The 21,879-nt window shown below is 35.9% G+C and overlaps 2 protein-coding genes across 2 annotated transcripts; both read right to left on the bottom strand.

The window, feature by feature from the left end:
* Positions 1 to 8,186: 8,186 nt before the first annotated feature.
* LOC117416643 (regulator of G-protein signaling 21-like) lies at positions 8,187 to 12,474 on the bottom strand. The gene is made up of 5 exons (XM_034027933.3): positions 12,289 to 12,474; positions 11,770 to 11,847; positions 11,598 to 11,659; positions 11,051 to 11,214; positions 8,187 to 10,499 (listed from the first exon to the last, which is right to left on the bottom strand). Exons 1-5 carry the CDS (start codon positions 12,420 to 12,422, stop codon positions 10,311 to 10,313), a joined length of 627 nt encoding a protein of 208 aa, XP_033883824.1. The 5' UTR covers positions 12,423 to 12,474; the 3' UTR covers positions 8,187 to 10,310.
* Positions 12,475 to 17,539: 5,065 nt separating this feature from the next.
* On the bottom strand, positions 17,540 to 21,400 carry LOC117416472 (regulator of G-protein signaling 21-like). The gene is made up of 5 exons (XM_034027561.3): positions 21,210 to 21,400; positions 20,231 to 20,302; positions 19,573 to 19,631; positions 19,089 to 19,255; positions 17,540 to 18,341 (listed from the first exon to the last, which is right to left on the bottom strand). Exons 1-5 carry the CDS (start codon positions 21,296 to 21,298, stop codon positions 18,168 to 18,170), a joined length of 561 nt encoding a protein of 186 aa, XP_033883452.1. The 5' UTR covers positions 21,299 to 21,400; the 3' UTR covers positions 17,540 to 18,167.
* Between the last annotated feature and the right edge of the window lie 479 nt (positions 21,401 to 21,879).

The raw sequence follows: 21,879 nt of genomic DNA, 5'->3' as shown, positions 1-21,879 counted from the left end.
TCTAATTGGGTCTGTGAACACCAGGAAAACCAAGGGATACCCGTACCAGTTGCCTCAATTTTCAAATACAAATGTTGGGCTATTGTTTGCTTAATAAAACAAGAGATATAATTAACAGGTCTGCCACATATAAATGTTAAGAATACATAACAAAAGGTAGTGTAATGACATGTGTCACTGTCACAAAGACGGCCGGAGTGGGTGGCGTCAGACCAGATGCAGGAAATAAACAGACAGAGATTTGGAGTTTGGTGGAGCTGAGTGAATGGTTTCGCTCAGCATTTAATAAAACAGCACAGAAAATAAAAGGTTTGAAACAACAAAAACACAGGACACGGCACTTCACGCCAAAATAAAAGGACAAACAAAACGTACTAACACACAAACGGTGGATGCACAGACAAACAAACAAACATGGTGAGTGAAAACACTATTTTTACGTTACGTTATTTTACGTTATTTTACTTTATTTCTCCTTCTCTCTCTCTCCCGTTCTCCACTCTCGAACACCCAACCCCGACTGAATGAAATGTGCGTCTATATATACTATTGTGCTGGGATTCAATTACCAATTAATTATTCACTTGAATCCCAGCACGTGAATTAATTCTGTGCAACCCCGTGCTCACATATTACATTTAACCAGCACGTGAAGTGATTTGTGCCCTCCTCGTGCCTAAATACAAATCTACCTTTTTAAATCACACGTGAAACACAGACCCGTTTATATCCCGTGTACCAATCTATACACCAACATTTACACACGCACGCAACATACAACATATAACACATAACACACAAATGCACACAGGGGCGGGGCGCATTGCCACAGTCACAAAATAAAGTTTTTTAAGAAAACAGTTTTTCAGGATGTAAGGCTTTTAGCCTCATCTCACTGATAGGGGTCAGAGTCCATAATGAGAGTGCATACCACAACACTGTTGTTACAGATCCTGATCCCTACAGAGGATCCTGGATCTTTTGCATAGTGTTTAAGATGCTCAGCATTTGAGGATGTTGGGGACATTACATTAGAATAATCATGGACCTCAAAAAACTCAAGCACACAGTATTTAAATACAAACTCAATCTTTATTTTGTTAAAATGATGCATACCAAGTCAAGATATATGTAATCAAGTGATGAGTTCTAATTACACATTATATTGTTTTATATCTTACCACAGTTTATCACTTCATTAATGAAGTATGGTGTAACCTATGTGGTTACTGTATGTGCTCCTAGCTTCTAGCTACTCTAAAACAAAACAAAAAATAATAATAATTTTGCTCAGGTATATAACTTCAGACATGGCTCAGACATAAAAGTGATAGATGTGTAATAAGGAAGTCAAATCCAATTTTCAGTTTCACATTTTTAGCAAGATACTGACAATCAAACACAATCCGTCCAAATGGGAACGATCATTTTTATATCATCAAAATGTTCATAATATTTCATTTTTGTTGTTTAATATCCCATTATGTTAATAAATATCCCTCCATCAATTTCTATTTTTTTCCTGCTTAAAGGAGGGGGGTGTGGGTGGGTGGGCAAAAACAACTGTTGCATGTTTGCTGCTGTAGTATTCTCAACACCTTGCACACTTATACAGCCTTCATTAATTTTCTTTTACAATACATCTCTGTCCTCTTATTGTAAGATGTTTTGAATAAATAAACATATACAGGCAGATATCAGCCTCTAATTTGGGGTTATGGTATCAGTTCATTTGAATGCTGAATGTTGTATGGATGGAAACAACAAGGAATATTCAAATATGGCCCTGAAAGGGTTTTATTATAAACTATATTTGCAATTCGCATCACCACATTACTGTAAGTATGGAAAAAAACAGACAAACACCACAGGCTCCAGCCATGGCTTCTACTGTATATTTTGACATATTGTGTATGTCTGCTTTTTTAAAATGAAGCTACTAACTGTTTCTTAATGTTGAGACAGATTTCTTATTGAGATACATTTGAATTCAAACATACTGTAAGTAGTTGACATTAATGCATGATGCATTCCACACTAATTTATAATAAAAGTCTATTTTTAACCAGGGACGTATTTCGTGAAGTGCAGTACTTGTATATTTTATGAATGTGACATATCACAGCATTTAGTTATAAGAACACATCTGGTATTGTTTTCTTTTAAATACAGAATGTTCTGTATTATTAATTTATTGAATGTAGAGCTTACATTTTGTTGAAAGCCCAGTGTAATTTCACTGTAGATCTAGATATTTTCCAGAGTTTCTTAGAAGTTTTACTCTGTTGAAACCACAACATAAATTGATCAGTTTATCATAAATTGATTTTCTACTCAGATTTCAAATATTGTTTGGATATCATAACAGTAAAACCAGACAGACGCCTTCAGTTACGTCCAGAAGATCTTTCGCTTTCGGAAGCATTTGTCTGTAACACATTTTCAAATAGTTATTTAGATTTGTCCTGTTTGAAATTAGTTTAGAAATGTTTCTGTTATTATGACAACACATTCAAATACAGTATAAACAGGATGGAATAATAGGATCCTATGGTGTGGCACACACACAAACACAGTTGCACAGTTCCTCAGGAAGTCTGTAGTTTTTACAAGCCTTGATGTCAGCAATAGCTTTCTTCCAAAAATGGTCACTGTGTGATATTAGTTCACATCCTATTATTGTAATCTAAAAAATTGCATAGATTAAAAACACAGATACACCATTTAACATGTAAGGTCATGTAAGTCCATGTAAGGAGCTTAGGGAAGGACCAGAAATGACAGCACACAGGAGCCGGAAGTGACGTTTAGTCCTGGAGCCCTGTACCAACAATGGTATCTGGGCAGGATTTTATTTTAACACACAACGAAAATAAAACAGTCCGGTTACAAAAACAACACCAAAGGAAGCACGGGGTTTCTCCGTGCTGCTGCAGTGTGCTTCCTCTCACAGTCTCTTGGCTCCCTTCCACAGAATAAAGACTAGTCCTGGGTTTTTTCCACCACGGTAATCCACCAGGGTTTTCCAAAGCGTCTCTTCCATGTTTTCAGTTCAGGACATGGAGACCAATTGGCAAAACCACGCTGCTTAAATACTGCCGAGTCCCGCCCCTGCAATAAGCATGCTGCCCCACGTCAACCAATCGACGAGCACAGCACAGCTGATTGCAATGATGGGACTCAGCGGCCGCATGGTTCCACCTTGGGCCAAGATGGCCGTCCGACCCGGAACTTCCGATCTGGTCAGAGTTCAGCCTCCTGACCAGTCAGCCCTACACAGCGCTGCTGGTGGTCGGGAGGGTGAATTACAACAGGGACTCCTTTCAATCCTGTCACATAAGCATTAACATTTTTTGACATTTTTACAAATGTTTCTTCTTCTTCTTCTTTTTCTTCTTCTTCTTCTTCGACTCAATGCAATCCTTAGCACTTGTTAGACCCCATTTGGAAGCAATACTATTAATCAGAAGCTCTCAATTTATTTCATTATCATTAAGGCACTACATCTATGTTTAAGTGCTAAACAAACATCTAAATATCGCATTTCAGTTTATTTAATAATTTAGCAAAGGTCTAAATAGTTGGGAGATCGCAACTTATTTCTCAATGTACTGTACAGCACATCACTCAGAACAACTGGCTTTCCTTGTGAGCGCCCCAACACTGATCAGAATGAGTGATTATTATGGTCATGATTGAAATCCATTTGTGAAAATTGCTAAAGTGAATCAGACAGTACTCGGTGTCTCTTTTCTAAAAACTGAATACACAAACACATTTTTATATTATTTGCTTATTAATGTACCTATTTCCAAGTTTCCCTAGCACTGTTCTACCCTAACTTGTTATAATGGAAAGAAAATGTTGTTAATTCTACAGTACTCAGTTTAATGTGTCAAAAAGCTATAGATATACCAGTGTCACTGATGACTTTGTGTGGCGTGTCGGTGGTGACATCAGACCAGGAAATGAATCATCAACACAGGTTGTACAGGCAAAACGGCGCTGCTGTGCTCGTATTTAATAAATAACAAAAATAAACAGTTTAAACAAAAAAACACACAAAACAAAGAAAAAGGCACTCTGGCCAAAGTAAAACAAGCACTAACAATTATACTTATTTTAAGCACATGAGTACCTTGTTCTCTGGCTGGTAGCATTCACTCTTATTCTCCTTAATTCTTCTAACACCCTCTCCAGCAATGAGCCAAGGCAGTCTCTTTTATATCCTGTGGTTGGAGCCTTAACTACCCATTGACGAAACAATTACCTTATTAAGGCTCCAGCCACATTCTCACGTCCAAATAACAATAATGGCGATTTTTTAGTGGCCACAAATAATAAACAATAACGTTGGACGGCTTTCGTCTGTCCGTACACAAATACATAATAATAATAATAATAATAATAATAATAATAATAATAATAATAATAATAATAATGATAATAAAAAGGGCAGGCACCTTGCCACAACCAGTCATGAGAACAACCTTGACAGCCCACACATGTCTTTGCTTTTAAACAGCACAGCCTATAACTCTCACCTCGGGTAACTAGTTGTGGGTGGCTTTCAAGATCAGAGTTGGCTGAATTAATTAGACAAAATGATGTCTGTTTTTTTGTCTCTTCACTGAGTCCCATTAAAATCATTTATTTTTTCTTTTTTGAAATCTTTGTAATCATTTAGCCTATATACACCACATGTTGCTGACTACTTATATCCTTTAATTGAGCCGATAAACAGTTTATTATTGTAGTGCCAGAGTGCTCTGGCATGCAAGTGAAAGGATAATCATATTGAATTAAATATGATTAATTATGATGTATTAGATTCTGAAGCAGATGTTCAAACATGCTCCCTTTTCTGAGTGTCGATCTGGCTGACACAACCTCCAGCTTATGTAGCACCTTAGGAAGGCAAGCGATGCAGACTGAAAGGTCATCAGGCCAAATTATGTTTTCTAACAGTATATCATTGGTCTCAGTCTAGTACAGTCAACAGCTGTAAATGTTCCACAGTTGGAAGACCAAGCAACAGATCATGCAAAAGGATTAGATTAGACAGACAGTTTTTTAGACAGTAGATTAGTCAAAACCTTGGTGTGGGTGGTTTAATATACCCCGTGGGCAGAGCAGACAAAACCATGTCTATTTTAGTGCAGACTTCCTGTTTGTCCCAAACTAGTCCTGCACAAAATGAGGTTGAAATTTAAAAAGTCACAGCAGTGTCACAGTAGTGTGTAATGTTAAGTCTTTTAAATTAAGTTTCCCTTGACATCTGCCATTTTGCAATAGTGTTCACGTGTTAAAAAAAGTTTGAGTTTTGATTACCCAATGAGGTAGAAAGTATAATGACATCTAATGTCATTATAAAGCTGAAGCAATATGTACTGAAGTCAGATTGTTACTTTACCTTAAAAGGTAAAATAAGACACTACAGGAAACGTTTCAAAATACACGTCCATTAATAGCATGTAGTTTTCACTGTTGCACACAATTCTGTGATTGTAAGGATTTACCAAAATAATATCTCCAATCATATAATTTCAAGGTAGATACATGTATTAAATAATAGAACATACGTTTATCACTGTAGTTTATGTGCCTGTATTTTGAAGTGTATCCCTAATAGGTTAGCTTGTATGCAAGCATATCATCAACATATTATACTTCTCACTATTTCACTTTATGGGGCAAATGGTACACTTTTATCTTCAGGCTCTGAAAAAGCAAAGCTGATGTTTTCACCAAGGGCTCACTAGGCTTTAGTGTATGGATCATACAATCATATACTATTGACCCAATGTAATAAATAGAGACAACTGCTGACGGTAAAGTATGGTAGTATCAGTTATGCAGTGTCTTTTCCTTATACCAGCCTACATTCCCCCTACTGCAAGAGAATTGTAGGCTTCGGTTTGCTTGAAACATTTTCTAATTAGGAAGCTAGGTATTCCAGTTTGAATAGAATTTGAGCATTTCTTTGTACCAGTATGTGAGTAACATTTGACTATTTTAAAGACTTGTATTAGTGAAATCCCTAAGATACACCATTAACATGGGTTCAAAAGTCACCTGGCTTTGAAATAGTCATTAAATAAGTGGTATTAGATTAGCAAGGACCATCATCCCCCCTTTGACCTGACAGCAACCTTCTTTTCTTATAATCACAGTGTTATAAGAAAACAGAAACCTTACGGTTTCCTGTAGCACACTGCTGCATCCTGTAGAAAACCCCACAGCTGTTTATCAGGAAATTAAAGATTTTTAACACTATGTTTTTTTCTCTTAAATCTCAGAATTATCATTTATTAACATGACTGAAATATACGTATTTAAGATGAAAGTGATAATGAGCGTTTATCGTAAACGGCAGGATTTCCAATTTTTTACAACATACTCTGTTTTCACCTCATGTAACCTCAACCTATGCACAGTTATTAAAGAAAAATAAAGTGATATCTCTCAAAAAGGATGTCTTGGTGTTACATTCTGTGCAATTATATTGTTGGTTATTAATCCACTATTGCATCAATTCATTTAGAGCACCAAAATATTTTTGTGCTGCAAGAGTGTGCTATCATGCAATGCTAATGAATTTAACGAGAATGAATAAATTTATTTTATTGTGACATTTTTCAGATATTTCATTTTAAATGTGTCAGATTATGGGGTTTGAGTGAACAGTCCACTACAATTTTGTTGAAGCGTAGCAAGATGAATGAAAAGGGCACCATTTTATTTCTGCTATATTTACCCACATAATAAACCATTTGTTTGTTTTTTATTTTCTAAATTTTAACTATAAAAATGAAAAATCTAAAACAACAGTTATTTTTTTGTTGTTGTTTTTTACTTCTTTATTTCTTTTAAATTTAGTAGTTGGCAATTAATTTTACCCCGATTTTCTCCCGAAATATCCAATTGTATTTTAGGCTTAGCTCACCGCTATCACCCCTGCGGTAACTTGGGAACACTGAATACGAACACACGCTGTCCTCCAAAACGTGTCCTCCGACCACTTCTTTTCACTCTGCAGGCCTGCCATGCAGCCAACACAGAGCTACAGCGTCAGAGAACAACGCAGCTCTGGGCACCTTACAGGCAAGCCTGCAGGTGCCCGGCCATTCTACAGGGGTCGCTGGTGCGCGGTGAGCCGAGGACACCTTAGTTGGCTCGGCCAACTGTGCGCCACCCCCTGGGAACTCCCGTCCACGGTCGGCAGTGGAATAACTTGGACTCAAACAGTCGACCTCCAGGCTATAGGGCGCATCCTGCAGCTCCACAACAGTCATTTTTACTGTGGAAAAAGCCTCTATCATTTCATTTTATCTGCAAAACATATCTTTAATCAGATATAAATTTCTGCATTTCACACTGTATTAAACCTGTGAGACTTCTCATTTCACAATTCAGTTCAGGGTGGGTTCAAAGTCCATTTCCGTTGTCCCTTGTGCAATCTGATCTGACATGGTTTGGTGGTTTCCGTGAATTGGTTTAGTTTTTATTAAATATTTTGGATGGTTTGTATGTCAAATTCAAATGTGCCCTTAATTGTCCAGGGGGATCAGGCCTCTAGCATCGATTGGCTTCAGAGGCTAGTGAATTAGCCCACAGGACCAACTTGCCCACTCCCTCCTCATCCCTAAACAAATTTAACTGACACACCAAGAAAGGGTTGCGCTGTTTGTTACAAACTGACTACAGACCATAAAGACTTCCTCAGGATGGCATGATGTTTATTTTTTAGGTTTGGTAAGCAGGATAGGGTTGTAGTGATGTAACACCTCATTTACGAAGCCGTCCCTGAGGACACACAAAATTATCTTGAGTGAATACATGTAATCTTGCTGTTGCTTCAAATGTGTATAGACTGAATATCACACCAGTATAAAGATCTATGTAAGCCCCACTGACATAATTCATGTTATACATTCAGCATAAACATTCAACATACACATTTTATAATAATGTATTATTCCTAATAGTGATCACATGATTTGGATGTTATCCGTATAAATATCTGAAATCATGCTAATGTAAAATAGAGAAGTGGTTCCTGAAACTTGAACTTAAGTGCAGGTCATGTTGTTTCACTTTTCCAGTGACCCTGTGACTCTCATCCCCGTACAACAAAAAAATACCTTTTGATCGCTTGACATTTCCTGACAAAAAAGTTCAAACACTTGCAAGGTCATATTTTATTTAAATACAGAACATTTTTGTGAGGAATTCATTAGCCAAATGTCACAACAGTTCCCATTCACAGCAAAGCACAAGGTACATCAAGTGTCTCCTTTGTTATTAGAAAAAACATGACTGTAATTTACACTCAATGCACCCTGTAGTTTTTGCTTAATGTATTGTAGCGAAATAGGTTAACACAGGCAGGTGCATCACACAGGGCGAGGCAATCCACACACAGGTGGAGGGCGTACGCGAACCCGGGACCTCTCGCACTAAAGCATAGCACCGATACCACTGTACAAAAGAGCCAGCTCTTTTGCAAGGAGCTTATATTGGCTTATGTCTTCGTGTGTGATTATGTCACCTAATAGCCCTGCTGCTGCCTTCCACCGTGCATGCTACACTTTCCCCTGCCAGCCTCAAGTTCGCCCCAGACTTGCTCACCAGGCTACAGTCCGACGAGTGCGTGCCGGGGTACCTGCGTCCACTTCTGACACCAATGTAGCGAGGTTAAAGCAGGCCGGCGCAACAAACAGGGCGAGGCAATCCACACACAGGCGGAGGGCGGGCGCAAGCCTGGGACCTCTCGCACTAAAGTATAGTGCCGATACCGCTGTACAAAAGAACCGGCTCTTTTGCAAGGATATTATATTGGCTTATGTCTTTGTGTATGATTACATCACCTAACAGCCCTACTGCTGCCTTCCGCCATGCACGCTACACTATTGATATGCAACAACACAATGTTGTTTTTTTTTAAAATTAAGCAATAATTTGTTTTTAAACATAGTGTAGGAAAAGGTAAACATTGCAAATTCTAATGACCACTAAATTGTATTACAGAAACTACATTTTAGTTGCCGTTCTTCTGTAATTTCGCATTAATAATATATACCTTAAAAGCCTTTGCAACCAATCAAATTGCTCCATTGACGTAAGCAATGTTACAATACACTACAGCTTTTGATTTATGTAGTTAAAAAAAAAAAAAAACATGTAATTTTATATAAAATGGCCTGCGGAACACTTTGTACACCTGTCTTGAGCTTGCTCGCCGGATGTGTTGTCCGTAGTTGTTTAGTATTGTTGCTCATTCCCTTTTGTCTTGATTTTGCAGTAGCATTTGCACTAGGATACAAATGCTTTGACTTGTTAAGACCCGCTGTCATTCCCCTTTTGTTTCAACCCATTTTACAGCAAACTGCCTTTGCTCATGCATCTAGTATTTTCAAACAAAGAGGGCACATAGTTAAATGTTTTTTTTTTTAATATATTTTAAAAGAAAAAGTTATACTGAATTGTAATTTTATTGTAACATAATTCTGAGTCTGCAATGCAATATATATATATATATATATACACACACACAATATACAGATACAGCGATACAATATCTATATATAATACATAACACATGACCTTAAATAGCACATTTACATACCTTTCATGTTAGGACATTAAGGACCCCTATTATCATACAGTGGAATATGCACCATTTTTGTGAGAAGGACCAATAACAGCTAAGGTCTCTTGAAAATGACCTTCTTGTTTTGTAACTGGTTTTTCTTTTAAAAAATCATACAGATTTCACTTACACATAGTAGAACATTTTGGTATAGGCCGATGTTTCTTATTTTGGATGCATTTGAAACAGATTCTGATAACAAACCACATCTGTGAGTATTTAATTCAGGTATAAACAACATCAGATGGAACACATACTGTAGCAGAGCTAGCCAGCACTAAATGGAAGAGATCACAAGATTACTTGCAGCAAATCCTACTGTTAGACCCCAATAAAAACAGTGCACATTAACTCTGATGTCAACATCTCACTAGAATGTTACCTAAACAGTATATTGTCCATATCTTATCTGTGGCAACTCTGCTATGACACTGCTCTGGAACAGATTTCTAGATAACTGTTCACTGCTCCTTCGTAATCCGCCTTCACTGATCTTAGGAAGGGTCCAGTCATCTATGTTCTGCAGGATGCATTCTGCAACTCTTCAGAACTATTTTGCAAGCTCCAGCACTTTATGGCACGAAGGACTTCTTGGGTCCCAATCTCTCGATCCTAGTCAGTAAACATACTGCTAAGTCCATGTTATTGCTAACCTTCTTCACCCGTTTACTGAACCAGGCTGCAGTTTGCCTGAAAGGGTTTGGTAAATGTCCGATCTCAGAAACCTCGGGTAAGAGTCTCTTTCCATGAGCCCGTAGACTATTTTCTGGGCATCATCAAAGCAATGGATAGTTGGGTTTTGAACATTGGCTTTGACGGTTTCTCTTGTATGATGGTCAATATTTATCTGTAAAATAATAATACAAACGTTAGAGTTGTTTATTATCAGTATGTGCTATGGGATGTAAACACAGCATCAGTTAGGGGAATCATTTTAGATTTTTAAGTGTGTAATAACATGGTAATAACTGGGTAACTAAATGGTAACTACTAGTGGAATAAGTGTATTTTTACATGGACATGACCTGTGCCATGGAGTCCTGCCCTGTCATACCAAATGAAGTTCACAGGGTGATAACATTCATCTTTTCTTTTAAATTGCTACATATTATAATTACAAATAATTAAAACCTGCCTTTAACATTTTTCAATGTTCATTACTAATGCAAACACTGGTTGTAAATAATCATAACATAAGTCATATGAAGCATGACTAGAGTTTCATTTTTCCTGCACTGCCTGATCTACCCTGAACTTCCTGTTACCCTGTAATTACCATTGTTCAATAAGAGGAACATTATTACAGTTAGTAATTCATCAACATTACAGAAAAATTGCTTTTCTAAGAGGTAACAGTATTCCCATATAAGTCCTTTTGATGAATGAGTATAAACATACCTCCTTGGGTGCCTCGGCCCGTATGTAATGCTCGTAAATCTTCTTAGCCTTGCTAGACAGTCGAGAAGACTTCACTTTCTTAAAGTCCTCGCAAGTCAGCCAGAATTCAATGTTCTCATCACTGAACTCAGATCTGAGAAAAGCTCGAAATGTAGCCATGCCATCTACAAAAAATTAAAATTAATACATAAATTGGTCAGGGTTTTGCTTTGCAATAATTTATTTATCTATCTATCCATATATATATATATATATATATATATATATATATATATATATATATATATGGAACCTAAAAAAATATTTATATACATTTTATAGCATGTTCTTCATCATTATTAAACCAATATTAGTCATTTTAATTAGTTTTATTATTACACATTTACAATATACATGTATACATTTCATTAAAAGAAACGACTTCCCATATTTTTGTATGCTTTATTAATTATCCTTTCTTATTCCTTTACATGTTTTTAGTGCATATTGATTATTTATATGAACAATGAATGTTTTACAATTAGTATAGCATTCAAACAATGCTTACATTTAGATTCTAGCAGTTTTTCCAACGACTGAGACCAGAGCAAGGCTTCCTCTGTAGTAAGTCTGTCAAAAAAAAAAAAGGTTAAATTCCATTAGTTAAAGACATAGCAAAATACATACTAACAAAATATACTAAATATGTCATACTGTGCACATCTATAGAAAATACTTACTTTGAGGGTTTTGAGGCTTCAGCATTGGAACTGGAGCTTGGAAATATGGACTGAAGGCGGCACATTAGATTTTTACCCCTAAAGAAAAAAATATAGATACAATTATGAGATACCGGATCCAATCATGAAATGCCCCACAAAGATGCAACATCTACTGCGTAATAGGCCTGATGATTCAATTTAAATGGATAGAGACCAATTGCATTAGAAATTTTAGGTGATACTGTGATTCAATATGTACACCAAATAACCATAAGACCATAAGACTAGACAAAATGTATACATATGAATGCATAGATAGACTGTGCTGTACATTGGTGCTGGAAGGGGATTAAATACATCCCTTTTTAATATGTTTACTTAAACTAAAAGTCATTATCTGCCAGCAATGATACAACTCAGTATTTGGCTTATACTGTATATTTAGTTTTTCACTGTTTTAACATTCTACCTTGGTACAGCAGGAAAAAAGGATCATACATAGTTTATAATTAATCCTCTAATCTAATATAAACTTACACAGTCTTTGGTTTTCTTTTGTCCCCCATTTGCATATTCTTAGAGTCTGATTCCTTCAGTGGTTCTGGTGCTGTCTGAGGAAACATTAATTCTGGCATCTTGGGTATACTGGTTTTAGTCCAGAGCGTCAGCATAGGCTGCTTTTCATACTAAAACTATCTGACTCCTATCATCAAGCTTCCTTTTATGTACACACCACCCCTGCAGTGGTATGAGGCATGACCAGCTCTAGATACCACAGAAAAGAGGAAGTGTTCTATTTTTTTGTGGTGGTGATGACGTGAGAACATATGCTTACATTCAAAACCATAGATGATGATTGAGGCATGCAAACCATGCAACACGTGCAAAAGCATCCAAATGAAAAAAAGATAAGCAAATAGTGACCTTTCCCATTTCTAGTGGTGTTTAACACAGACTTGTTATTGAGAGCTCAGTCTGCACTAAAATGAACATTCCGCTAAATAAAAGATCTTATGTGCTAAATCATTCATTCAAATGGAAACATTTTGAAATACTGTTGAAACATTACCCTACTGAAAGCAGCAAATTGTGGTGGCCAGGAACATTAATTGGAACAAATATTTTCTGAGTTCAATACCCAGCAGGTATATAAAAAAAAGGTTTACAGCAATCAGTTTTTTTTTAAAGTGTAGAAAATAATTGATCAGCTTTAGAAATATACAGACAAATGATTTTAAACTGGCTGTTTTTTTTCTTTCTTTCTTTTCAACAATCTTAACCAGCTCTCTTCAGCCAGTATTAATTATTTTTACAAGCTGAAAACCAAAGTACCAGCTCAGACAGGCTAGATCAGGTGCTGGAAATGGTGGAATTTCTTCCAGAGTAAAAAGTAACTGTGATGTTACCCTTTCAGTACAGGTAGTAGTCATTTCTAGAGCATGACTACACTTTCATAAGGTTTGGTTATGGAATGGAAAGCAGCAACATACAATGGCCAAAGTGCAACGGAACTGTAGATTTGCAATAAAAAATGGGAAGAGATCATGAGTGCTCATTGTAATTTGTCTCTGAGTTGATTATCACATGAGAAATTTTGTTTTTAAAGTGTGTGTGGGCTTCACAGTGCAACCTCACTAAAAAGGAACACGTTAACCGAAAAATGCAAATGTGGTTAGAAAACAAGAGAGTCCCTGTACATTCGGAACAGTCCTAAGACCACAAACACTAAAGTCAAATGATAGCAAGTGTTTTCCTGTTTTAGCCAGTAAAAATGCAGTTTTAACCAGTATCACAGCAAGTGGATTCAATAAAAAATACAACATTCACAATATTTCCCCATTCTATAGTGACATTAAATAAACCTTTTCAAAGAGCTGATATGTTTTCATTGTATAGTTTTATATTGCTTTGGCACTTTTGGAAATGCACTGATGTGTTTCAAAGTTGTGTAAATTTGATTGAAAAGGCCAAATAGCAAAGGAATAACAGTGTGCTGTATTTCTTAATTGAATATACCCCCATTTCATATGTTATAAGAAAATAAGATTTTAAGTGTAGCTGGAACAAGAATTTAGTCAAATTTTAAAGGCCTCTATGTATATTACTGTGGCAGAGCAGAGGAAAAGCCCTGCACTTAATTTAGAGGGGGCAGGTAAATACAAGTGTTGCATTTATTGTATTATGATTTAAAATATATTGTTTTATTTTAGGGTGAATGTGTTAGGATTTAAATGTATTTTGTGTTTAGTTAAACAAGCCATCTTTTGTTATTGTTTGGCAGGAAGTCCATCTACAAAACTCGTGCAGAAGGTGACCGTCTCCAGATTAATTCATTGATTCATTTATTGCTAGTCTGGAGATGGTCTCCATAGTATTATATAGTATATGAGCCTGCAACTTTTCTTGTTCTGGGTGGAGTGTTGCGGAGTAGAGAAAAGGAGTAAGAGGAAGTAAAGAAAAAAATAACTGAAAAGAAAACAATTGCTACTTGTGCTGGCTTTAAAACCAGCACAATACTTGTTGGATTTAGTGTTGTTTTATTTTGTGTTTTGTTTGTTTTGGCCCTTGAGCTGTTTGTTTGTGTTTAATTTGAAATAAATGCGCCACAGCGGTTCTCTACCCTCAGCTCTGTTGTCTGCGTACTTCCTGGCCTGACATCACCACCCAAGCTATCCTGTCACAATTACCTTAAGGGAATAGCAGTCTTTTTAAACACAATCTCCAAATGTAGTCACTAAGTGATAAGACTATAACTTGTAAACTGTCCTACCGATATCTTTAAAAAACATGCTTTAAGGGGGTGCAAAAAGTTAACAATACTGATTAAACTACATTTTTTGTTTTTATCTTGTTTTCTTTTATTTCATAACACACTTGTTGTGACATTGTTATCTCTCATGTAAACGTGCATTACAGCCATAAACCATGATTACATCCCGATTGGTTATCTGAGGACACAGGAGCACAGAAATGTATATTTTTTAATTATAATTAACTTTTTAATTGTTATGCCACTGGTTGGTCTTGACTGCATAAAAAAAAGGCCAAAAAGGTATAGACAATGAAAATATAAGTATAGTATAAAAATTATACTATGGTTATTTTTCAATGTCTGGTTTTCTTTTTGAATACAACTTCATTATGCAGTAATTATGTTTTCCCATTTTGATGTTGCAAAAACCGTAAGAATTTCATGTACTTAATTTTTTTTAACTTGTATGTTTTTGAATAATATAGTTGTGTATTTCTTCATGTGGAAAAAAAGATCTGCTAAAAAAAAAAAAAAACAATAAACAGCAACTCTATCTGTTGAGAGGTTACATCGTCCAAAGTGAGTCCAATACAGTGAGATTAAGGAAGCAGATGTTTAAAGGTTAGGGTTTGGCACCTAGAGGCATTGGGCGGAGAACACAGGCATCGATTTACAAGATATTTAACTCTTTTTGTAAAGGTTTAAAGTATGAGAACTTAATAACTATTACTTTGGGATACCAACACCGCCACACGCAATATAAACCTCTTTTGTGGCCTGGTTTTAATTAGAGTTCACCTGTTCACCTTGAAAGACACAAATATGTACTACAATGTTCTGTTTCAATTTTACTCCTTTGAAAGCTTTCAATTCCCATAGACAGTTCATTCATTCTATGGTCTATTATAGGAGCTGGGCTGATTTTTAACAGATACAGTATACTACTAATAGAAAGTGAATTACCTCTGGCAAAAGCGCACCACTTAAATACTTTCTGACAACGCAGTTTAGAGCAACAGAACTCAACAAAATATCAATCCACAGGTTATATCATGGATTAGATACGGGGTGGGGGGGGGGGGGGGGGTCAGAATAAAATGCAGCAATGTTTTATTGTATTCTTATTGCAGTAATGCATACAGATCTCAGTGCAGTTGCTTTGTTTGAATGAGAGATCATAAAGCAGGCAAAGATACGGAAACTCAGTTACCACATGATGCTTTTAAACTTTAATTTCCATGAAGCCGCATCCTGGTCAAACTTCACAGGTGAATTCTTTCATTCATTCGTGCAGCACTTCCTCTCTATTCCAGTTGTATTCCCAAAATACGATTAATATTGCTGTGATAAATGAGTTGTTTGGCACTGTGTTCTTCCTGAGTTTCAGGTAACTATATTTAACTGGGTGGCTTTTACACATTTAAAGTGTGATTATTAGTCTCTTGCTGATATTGAATGATCTCTCATTCAACGAAACTCTGCACAGAGATCTATACTGCATTGCTGCAATAAGAATACATTTTATCCTGGACTCGTTTTTGCCCCTCAATTACGCTAACCTCTATATCTAACCCACAATGAAAATAACCTTGTGCACTGATATTTTGTTGAGTACAATTGCTCTAAACTAGCATTGTCAGAAAATATTTAAGTTATTTAAATAAACATTTAGTAGTAGTATACTGTATCTGTTAAAAATCTTTCTTCGCCATCAGCCCGGGTGACTGTGGGCAGTTGACGAACTGGCCGGGCAGATGCCGAAATGACATAAAATTCAATGCTGATTCAGCAACTGCCCACCGTAGCTAGGCACTTCGCGAACTGCCCGGGCATTTCGGGAACTGCCCGATTTTTAGTGTTTGCAGAATCTTTCTTTTGTAATATATTTTGTAATTCATTTTCTGTTGTCAGGCATTTTGCTTTGTTGTGTGAAGCGAGGAAGGGCACTCGGCATGGTGACGTAATTTGAGGGAGTTTGTAAAAGAAACTATCGACCGTAAGCAGTGTAAGCAGAATTTGCACACTGAACTACAGTGGATTGTTGTAAATAAAAACTATAAAAGCAAAACATTCTTAACATCACATATCAATGTTCTTTTAAAATAGTTCTAAATGCTGCCAATGTTTAAATATGAAACTTCGACCTAAACCTGGTGTTTTTTACTTTAAACAACATAAAACACACTTAAGAGACTCACATACTGTAGACCTTTATAAAGTATACGGATCAACGTCTCATTCTTTTCATGATTTAAATGACTGAAGCATTTCGAATCACCACCGTTTAGATCAACTGAATAAACCCCATCATGATATGATGTATAGTAGTGCTGACCATGAACTGAAATGTGCTTGAAAGTGTGATGATAGCAGATTCAAGACTATCCGCTGTGTCTCAAAAATGTCAAATCTTCCAGAAGACGATTATTGATCAGTCTATCGATGGCTGGAGATGAATAGTAACTTGATAACAGAAAATAAAGGGCTCTACTGATTATCACAATACCATTTAACACACAGAGAAGATCAAGAGGGCATAAGTGGAAGCTGAGTAAAAGTAAGTTTAGAACAGAAGGTAGGAAACACTTTTTGACATGCATGTTATAAATGCATGGAATAGCCTACCAGGTGAAATAATTGGAGCTAAAACACTGGGAACATTTAAAAAAAACTAGATTCTGTGTTTTTAAATTAGTTCTGCCTAGTAAAGGAAAAGGGTGTGCTAACAAGGGATGAGCCTTGATGGGTGGAATGTCCTTTTCTCATTCTCACACTTTTCTTATGTTCTTATGTTCTTTGTCAACCAGAACAGGGAAAAACATTTATTTTTGGAAATAATTTATGGACCGCCTTTTTTAATTAACTTTTTGGCTATGATACAAATGTTACGAACAGACTGTCATGCATGAAGATAACAAGCTTGCAAGTGATTTATAACACTTAAGTGATTTTAATTAGAACAGCTTTTTAAATCAACAAGTTACATAGCTTTTGATAGTATTGATAAAGACAACAAAACAAGACAACATATCAGTATAACTTTTGCAAATATTTACTGTGGATCTGATTTGATAACAAAAATAAATATGTAAGCTTATTTACTTCGATTACTTAACATGTTTCACATTAATCAAACACTTCTTACTGACTCTTTGGGTAAGACTTTGTGAAAGAAAAAGCTATCTAGTAACAATACATTTGGGAGTTTTTATTTCCTGTTAGCATTAAAAGCTGTGCCTAATTTTGGTTTCACAAAAAATGGTGCAATTTGCAATCTGGCATAAAGAGCTGCCCAGTGTTCTCATAACTGGTACAGATAACCTCCAACATCTATTTCCTTGAACAGTCTCTTCACAGTTAATACAACACTCTTCATACATTCCTACACAAACTCAGCTGTACTAGAGTCTCCATTTCACACAACTTCTCACACGTAAGAAAATGCATTTGTTCTTTTAACATGATATTAAGAAGTAAGGAATTAGTCATATCCTGCACAGTCTTTCAGTTGTCTCTGTCTCCCTTTGGGAGAGTCCATTCTACATAAGGTGTTCTCTTATTTATTTCCGTCGGCCAGCCCACTCTTGTGTGAGTGATTGAGAATGACAGTAGATTTAGATCTGGATTTCCATGCCCTTTCTATGTTTCTTCTCATCCACCATAATCACGTCTTTGGGGTATTCGCATGATTTAGATATATTTCAGATTTCAGGAACCTGGAGCAGGAGTCATTTTCCATTAGACTGAAAACTTGTTTCTGGGCTTCATCAAAGCAGGAAAGGCTGGGCTCTTGAATGGCCTTTTTAATAGACTCTCTGGTGTGATGGTCAATGTTGATCTGCAAATAAAAACATATTCTTATTTTACCTCTAGTTGATTTTGTTTAAGCTCAAATAAATGACACTAGGATACAGATGTTTTGGAGTTTTTCTGATAATGAGTAATTATACTGGGATCAGTTACATTGTAGTTACATTGTAATAAAATGTATTGGTAATAACAGGTAACACTTGTAGTACAAGTAATTACACAAGTGTCATTACAATGTTGTGTTACCAGTCGATGCAATATATATTTTTTACAGGATGATTTCATTATTTCATGTTCAACTTTTTCTTAACACTAGGAGTGCTCAGTCATTCATTAATTTCTGAGATATGTATGATTTCTCAGAAATCAATCACAGTGGTTATCACATTTCCTCTGTTTTAAATGTGAGCAGCACATTGATCATAAAAAAAGCGGTTAGAAATTGGTCAGCAATTACGCTAAGAGTTACGCTCTTAAAGAGTGAGTTTAGTTTATCAGATCTAGCTCAGATAGCTGTATAAAAAAGTCCATGTCTAGCCCTATACTTATTTTTCTGCAGCACTTTTAAATGGCATTATTTACACTATAATTACACAATAGTTACATAGTAGCTACGTTATGAGTATACTACTACATAGAATTGTTCTACATTAAACACACTGTTGTGATTTAAGCCACTTTAAATACATCAATCCCAATGCTATATTTTATTATACCATTCCTTCTTTTTCTCAAATTAAGGCAATTAGTCACTATTTAGAATGAGCATGCTAACCTCCTTTTGAGCCTGTGACTGAACAAATTCTTCGTAAATCTCTTTAGCTTTGGACGACAGATTCGCTGGAGACGTGTCCTTCTTGTAGTCCTCACAGGCCATCCAGAACTCAATGTTCTCCTCACTGAACTCTGACCGTAGGAACGCTCTGAATGCAGCAAGACCACCTAAAAAAGGCATATATTTTGTTAATATCTTGTCATTACAGTATTCAATTATGTACCTACCCCAAGACCTCCCTCCAGCCCCAGGTAACTGACCTGCAATCCTGCAGCCCCCAGAATGATCAGTTAACTATTCCTTAACACACTTTCCTGAACTGTCACAATGTATTACAGTCACAATATAAAACAGTGATCATTCATATTTCTAATTATTTTTGTTTTTGTTTATATGTTATTGTATTTCTATCCCTGCTACTTGTTATCATCCAGAAATTGTGTAACGGACAGAAATTATTAAAGACAATAAACTCACTGCTTACATTTATCTGCAAGCAGTTTTTCCAAAGACTGAGGAAGAGTCTGTTTTTCATTACAGGATCTACAAAAGGAAATACATACATATTATAAGTTTTGTATATATTTAATGTCACACACGCATCCACATAACAACAGCAAAAAAATCTGTGAAACCCACATCAACACCATATTTCTCACTTACAGTGCACCCCCTGTTGGAAATGAAAATCAAATGCAGAAGAAAAATTACCCCCCAAAACTATATCTACTGTTAACTCTAATGACTCAAATAAATAACAAAGTTGGCTTTTTGTTGATAAGGGCAATCAGTGCTGGGAAATGATCTCGGACTATGCAGCATCATATCATGCCCAATATTTTACACTTCTGTTACATTTCAAATCGCCTAATAAAAAATAGTATGATTGACAATAGAAAATCCAGGTTTGACTTAATAAGTAAATACTGCTCTCCTTTCTATGAAAACTGTTTTTTTGTCTGTCAGTGGGGGGGAAAAAACTTCACTGAAATGTTGTCCTTATATAGGCCAGATTTAAGTGAAGCTGGCTTAGATACCAGTCTGAGTCATATCCTAATTGGCTTTTGTGAATGCATATGTTATATAGCTATTGTGGTAGCATAGATGACGTTATTTGTTTGTAAGAAATAGGCTATACTCACTTGGAAGGCTTTGCAAGTGGACTATCTGAGTTCACCACAATAGACTGGACACAGCCTTTCTGATCCTTTCCGCTGCAGAAGAGGAAAGGGGAAATGTTTAGTTCAATGCACAGTATTTTGCAGGAGTATTTTTCTCCAAATGACTGGGCTTACTTGAAGAGAATAATTAAAAATATCAATATTGCTTTCGTTTAATACCAGTCCTAATGTCCACAGTATGTGAATAATGTACAGGACCATGTTGGGGTGAATTGTAAACTTTAACCCTGTACACTCATTTTTCAAGCATTTTTATGCAACAAAGGACAAATGCCTATACTGTTGTTTTATATAATGTACTGCCACACTGTAAATTGCTATGCATTGCCCTATGACGGCTTATAACTGTCTAGTTCATGTTTCAAGTAAAAACATATTGCAGAAGGAAGCATGTCTGACTCGTATGCAGCCGTTATCACATTCAGATTACGTTCATTTAGGTCCATTAATTGGGAAAGCGAGTCTGTGATTCTCCTTGGCCAGTGTTTATAAGGAATGCAGAGACATCTTCAGCAGTATGAACACCAGCTTGCTCATATAGCCTTGTGATCCATCTCACCAATTTTAAGCAAACGCTCTTTGTAATGACCAACTTCATGTAAAGACTAGCTCACCATTAAGAGCAGTCCTTTTCAATTTAGAGACCTTCAGTTTTGAGATATTGTTCTCACTCTTTTAAGGACCAAATTCAGTGTATTTATATTAATAAATCCTTTATGATCCCCATTCCACTTAATCCCCTGACAAGCTATACATATTGTTCAAATACTGCTGACTTCATTTTTTAAAACTTTTTTTTTCATAACTATGTGTAATATTGAGATTGTTTTGCATTTCACAAGGCCTCCTTTTTTTAAACACATTTAACACAATCTGAAAGTATACCAAAAATAGTTTGTTTAACATCATACATCTAATATCATACCAGTACAGTACTTACACATTTTTTGTTTTCTTTTTCTCACTGTTTTTGGAGTTATCATCCTTCAGCTGGCTGAACAAAATCTTAGAGAAATACAGCTTGGGCATCCTTGTATTTATGAAGGTACAATAAGTTCACGGGTTGGTTCTCCTTACTCTGCTGTTCTTTTGTGTTTGAGAGCTCATCCCATCACTGCCTTATATTTATACCCAGGGGTATGACTGTAGAAAAGAGGCAAGTTAATTCAGGCTTCAGTATAAACCACAAGATAAAGGAAGTCCTTTTGGTTTCATGTTAACGTCAGAGTAACGCAGTCTGTCACATGTAGACAAGGCAGAAAACTGTAAACAAGTGACAGTTTTGAATTTGAATTTTAAATATACACAGCTCAGAGAAATTATTAAGAAAAAAACATTTTTTTTATTACAGACATCTCTTGAAACATGTAAATTAACCCAAGATTTTAAGTTATGTCCCTTTTTTTCTGTTAAAGAGCTTTTAGTTCATTGCTTTTATTTTAAAGTTCAGTTTTCTACACAGCACAGGTAATATCATTTAACTGGTAAACAGGGCCATTATTTCTATTTTAAAAAAGTGCAATCTTTAAAATACAGATTCATTTTTCAATAAAGTTTTGCTTTTTTTCTGCTTTGTTTTCTTAAAACACACTACCATATGGTAGTGCCCA

Source organism: Acipenser ruthenus, chromosome 12 (genome assembly GCF_902713425.1).
Source record: "Acipenser ruthenus chromosome 12, fAciRut3.2 maternal haplotype, whole genome shotgun sequence".
NCBI lineage: Eukaryota > Metazoa > Chordata > Actinopteri > Acipenseriformes > Acipenseridae > Acipenser > Acipenser ruthenus.
Note: the sequence above shows the minus strand (reverse complement) of the source record. Positions and strands in the feature narration are given on the sequence as shown.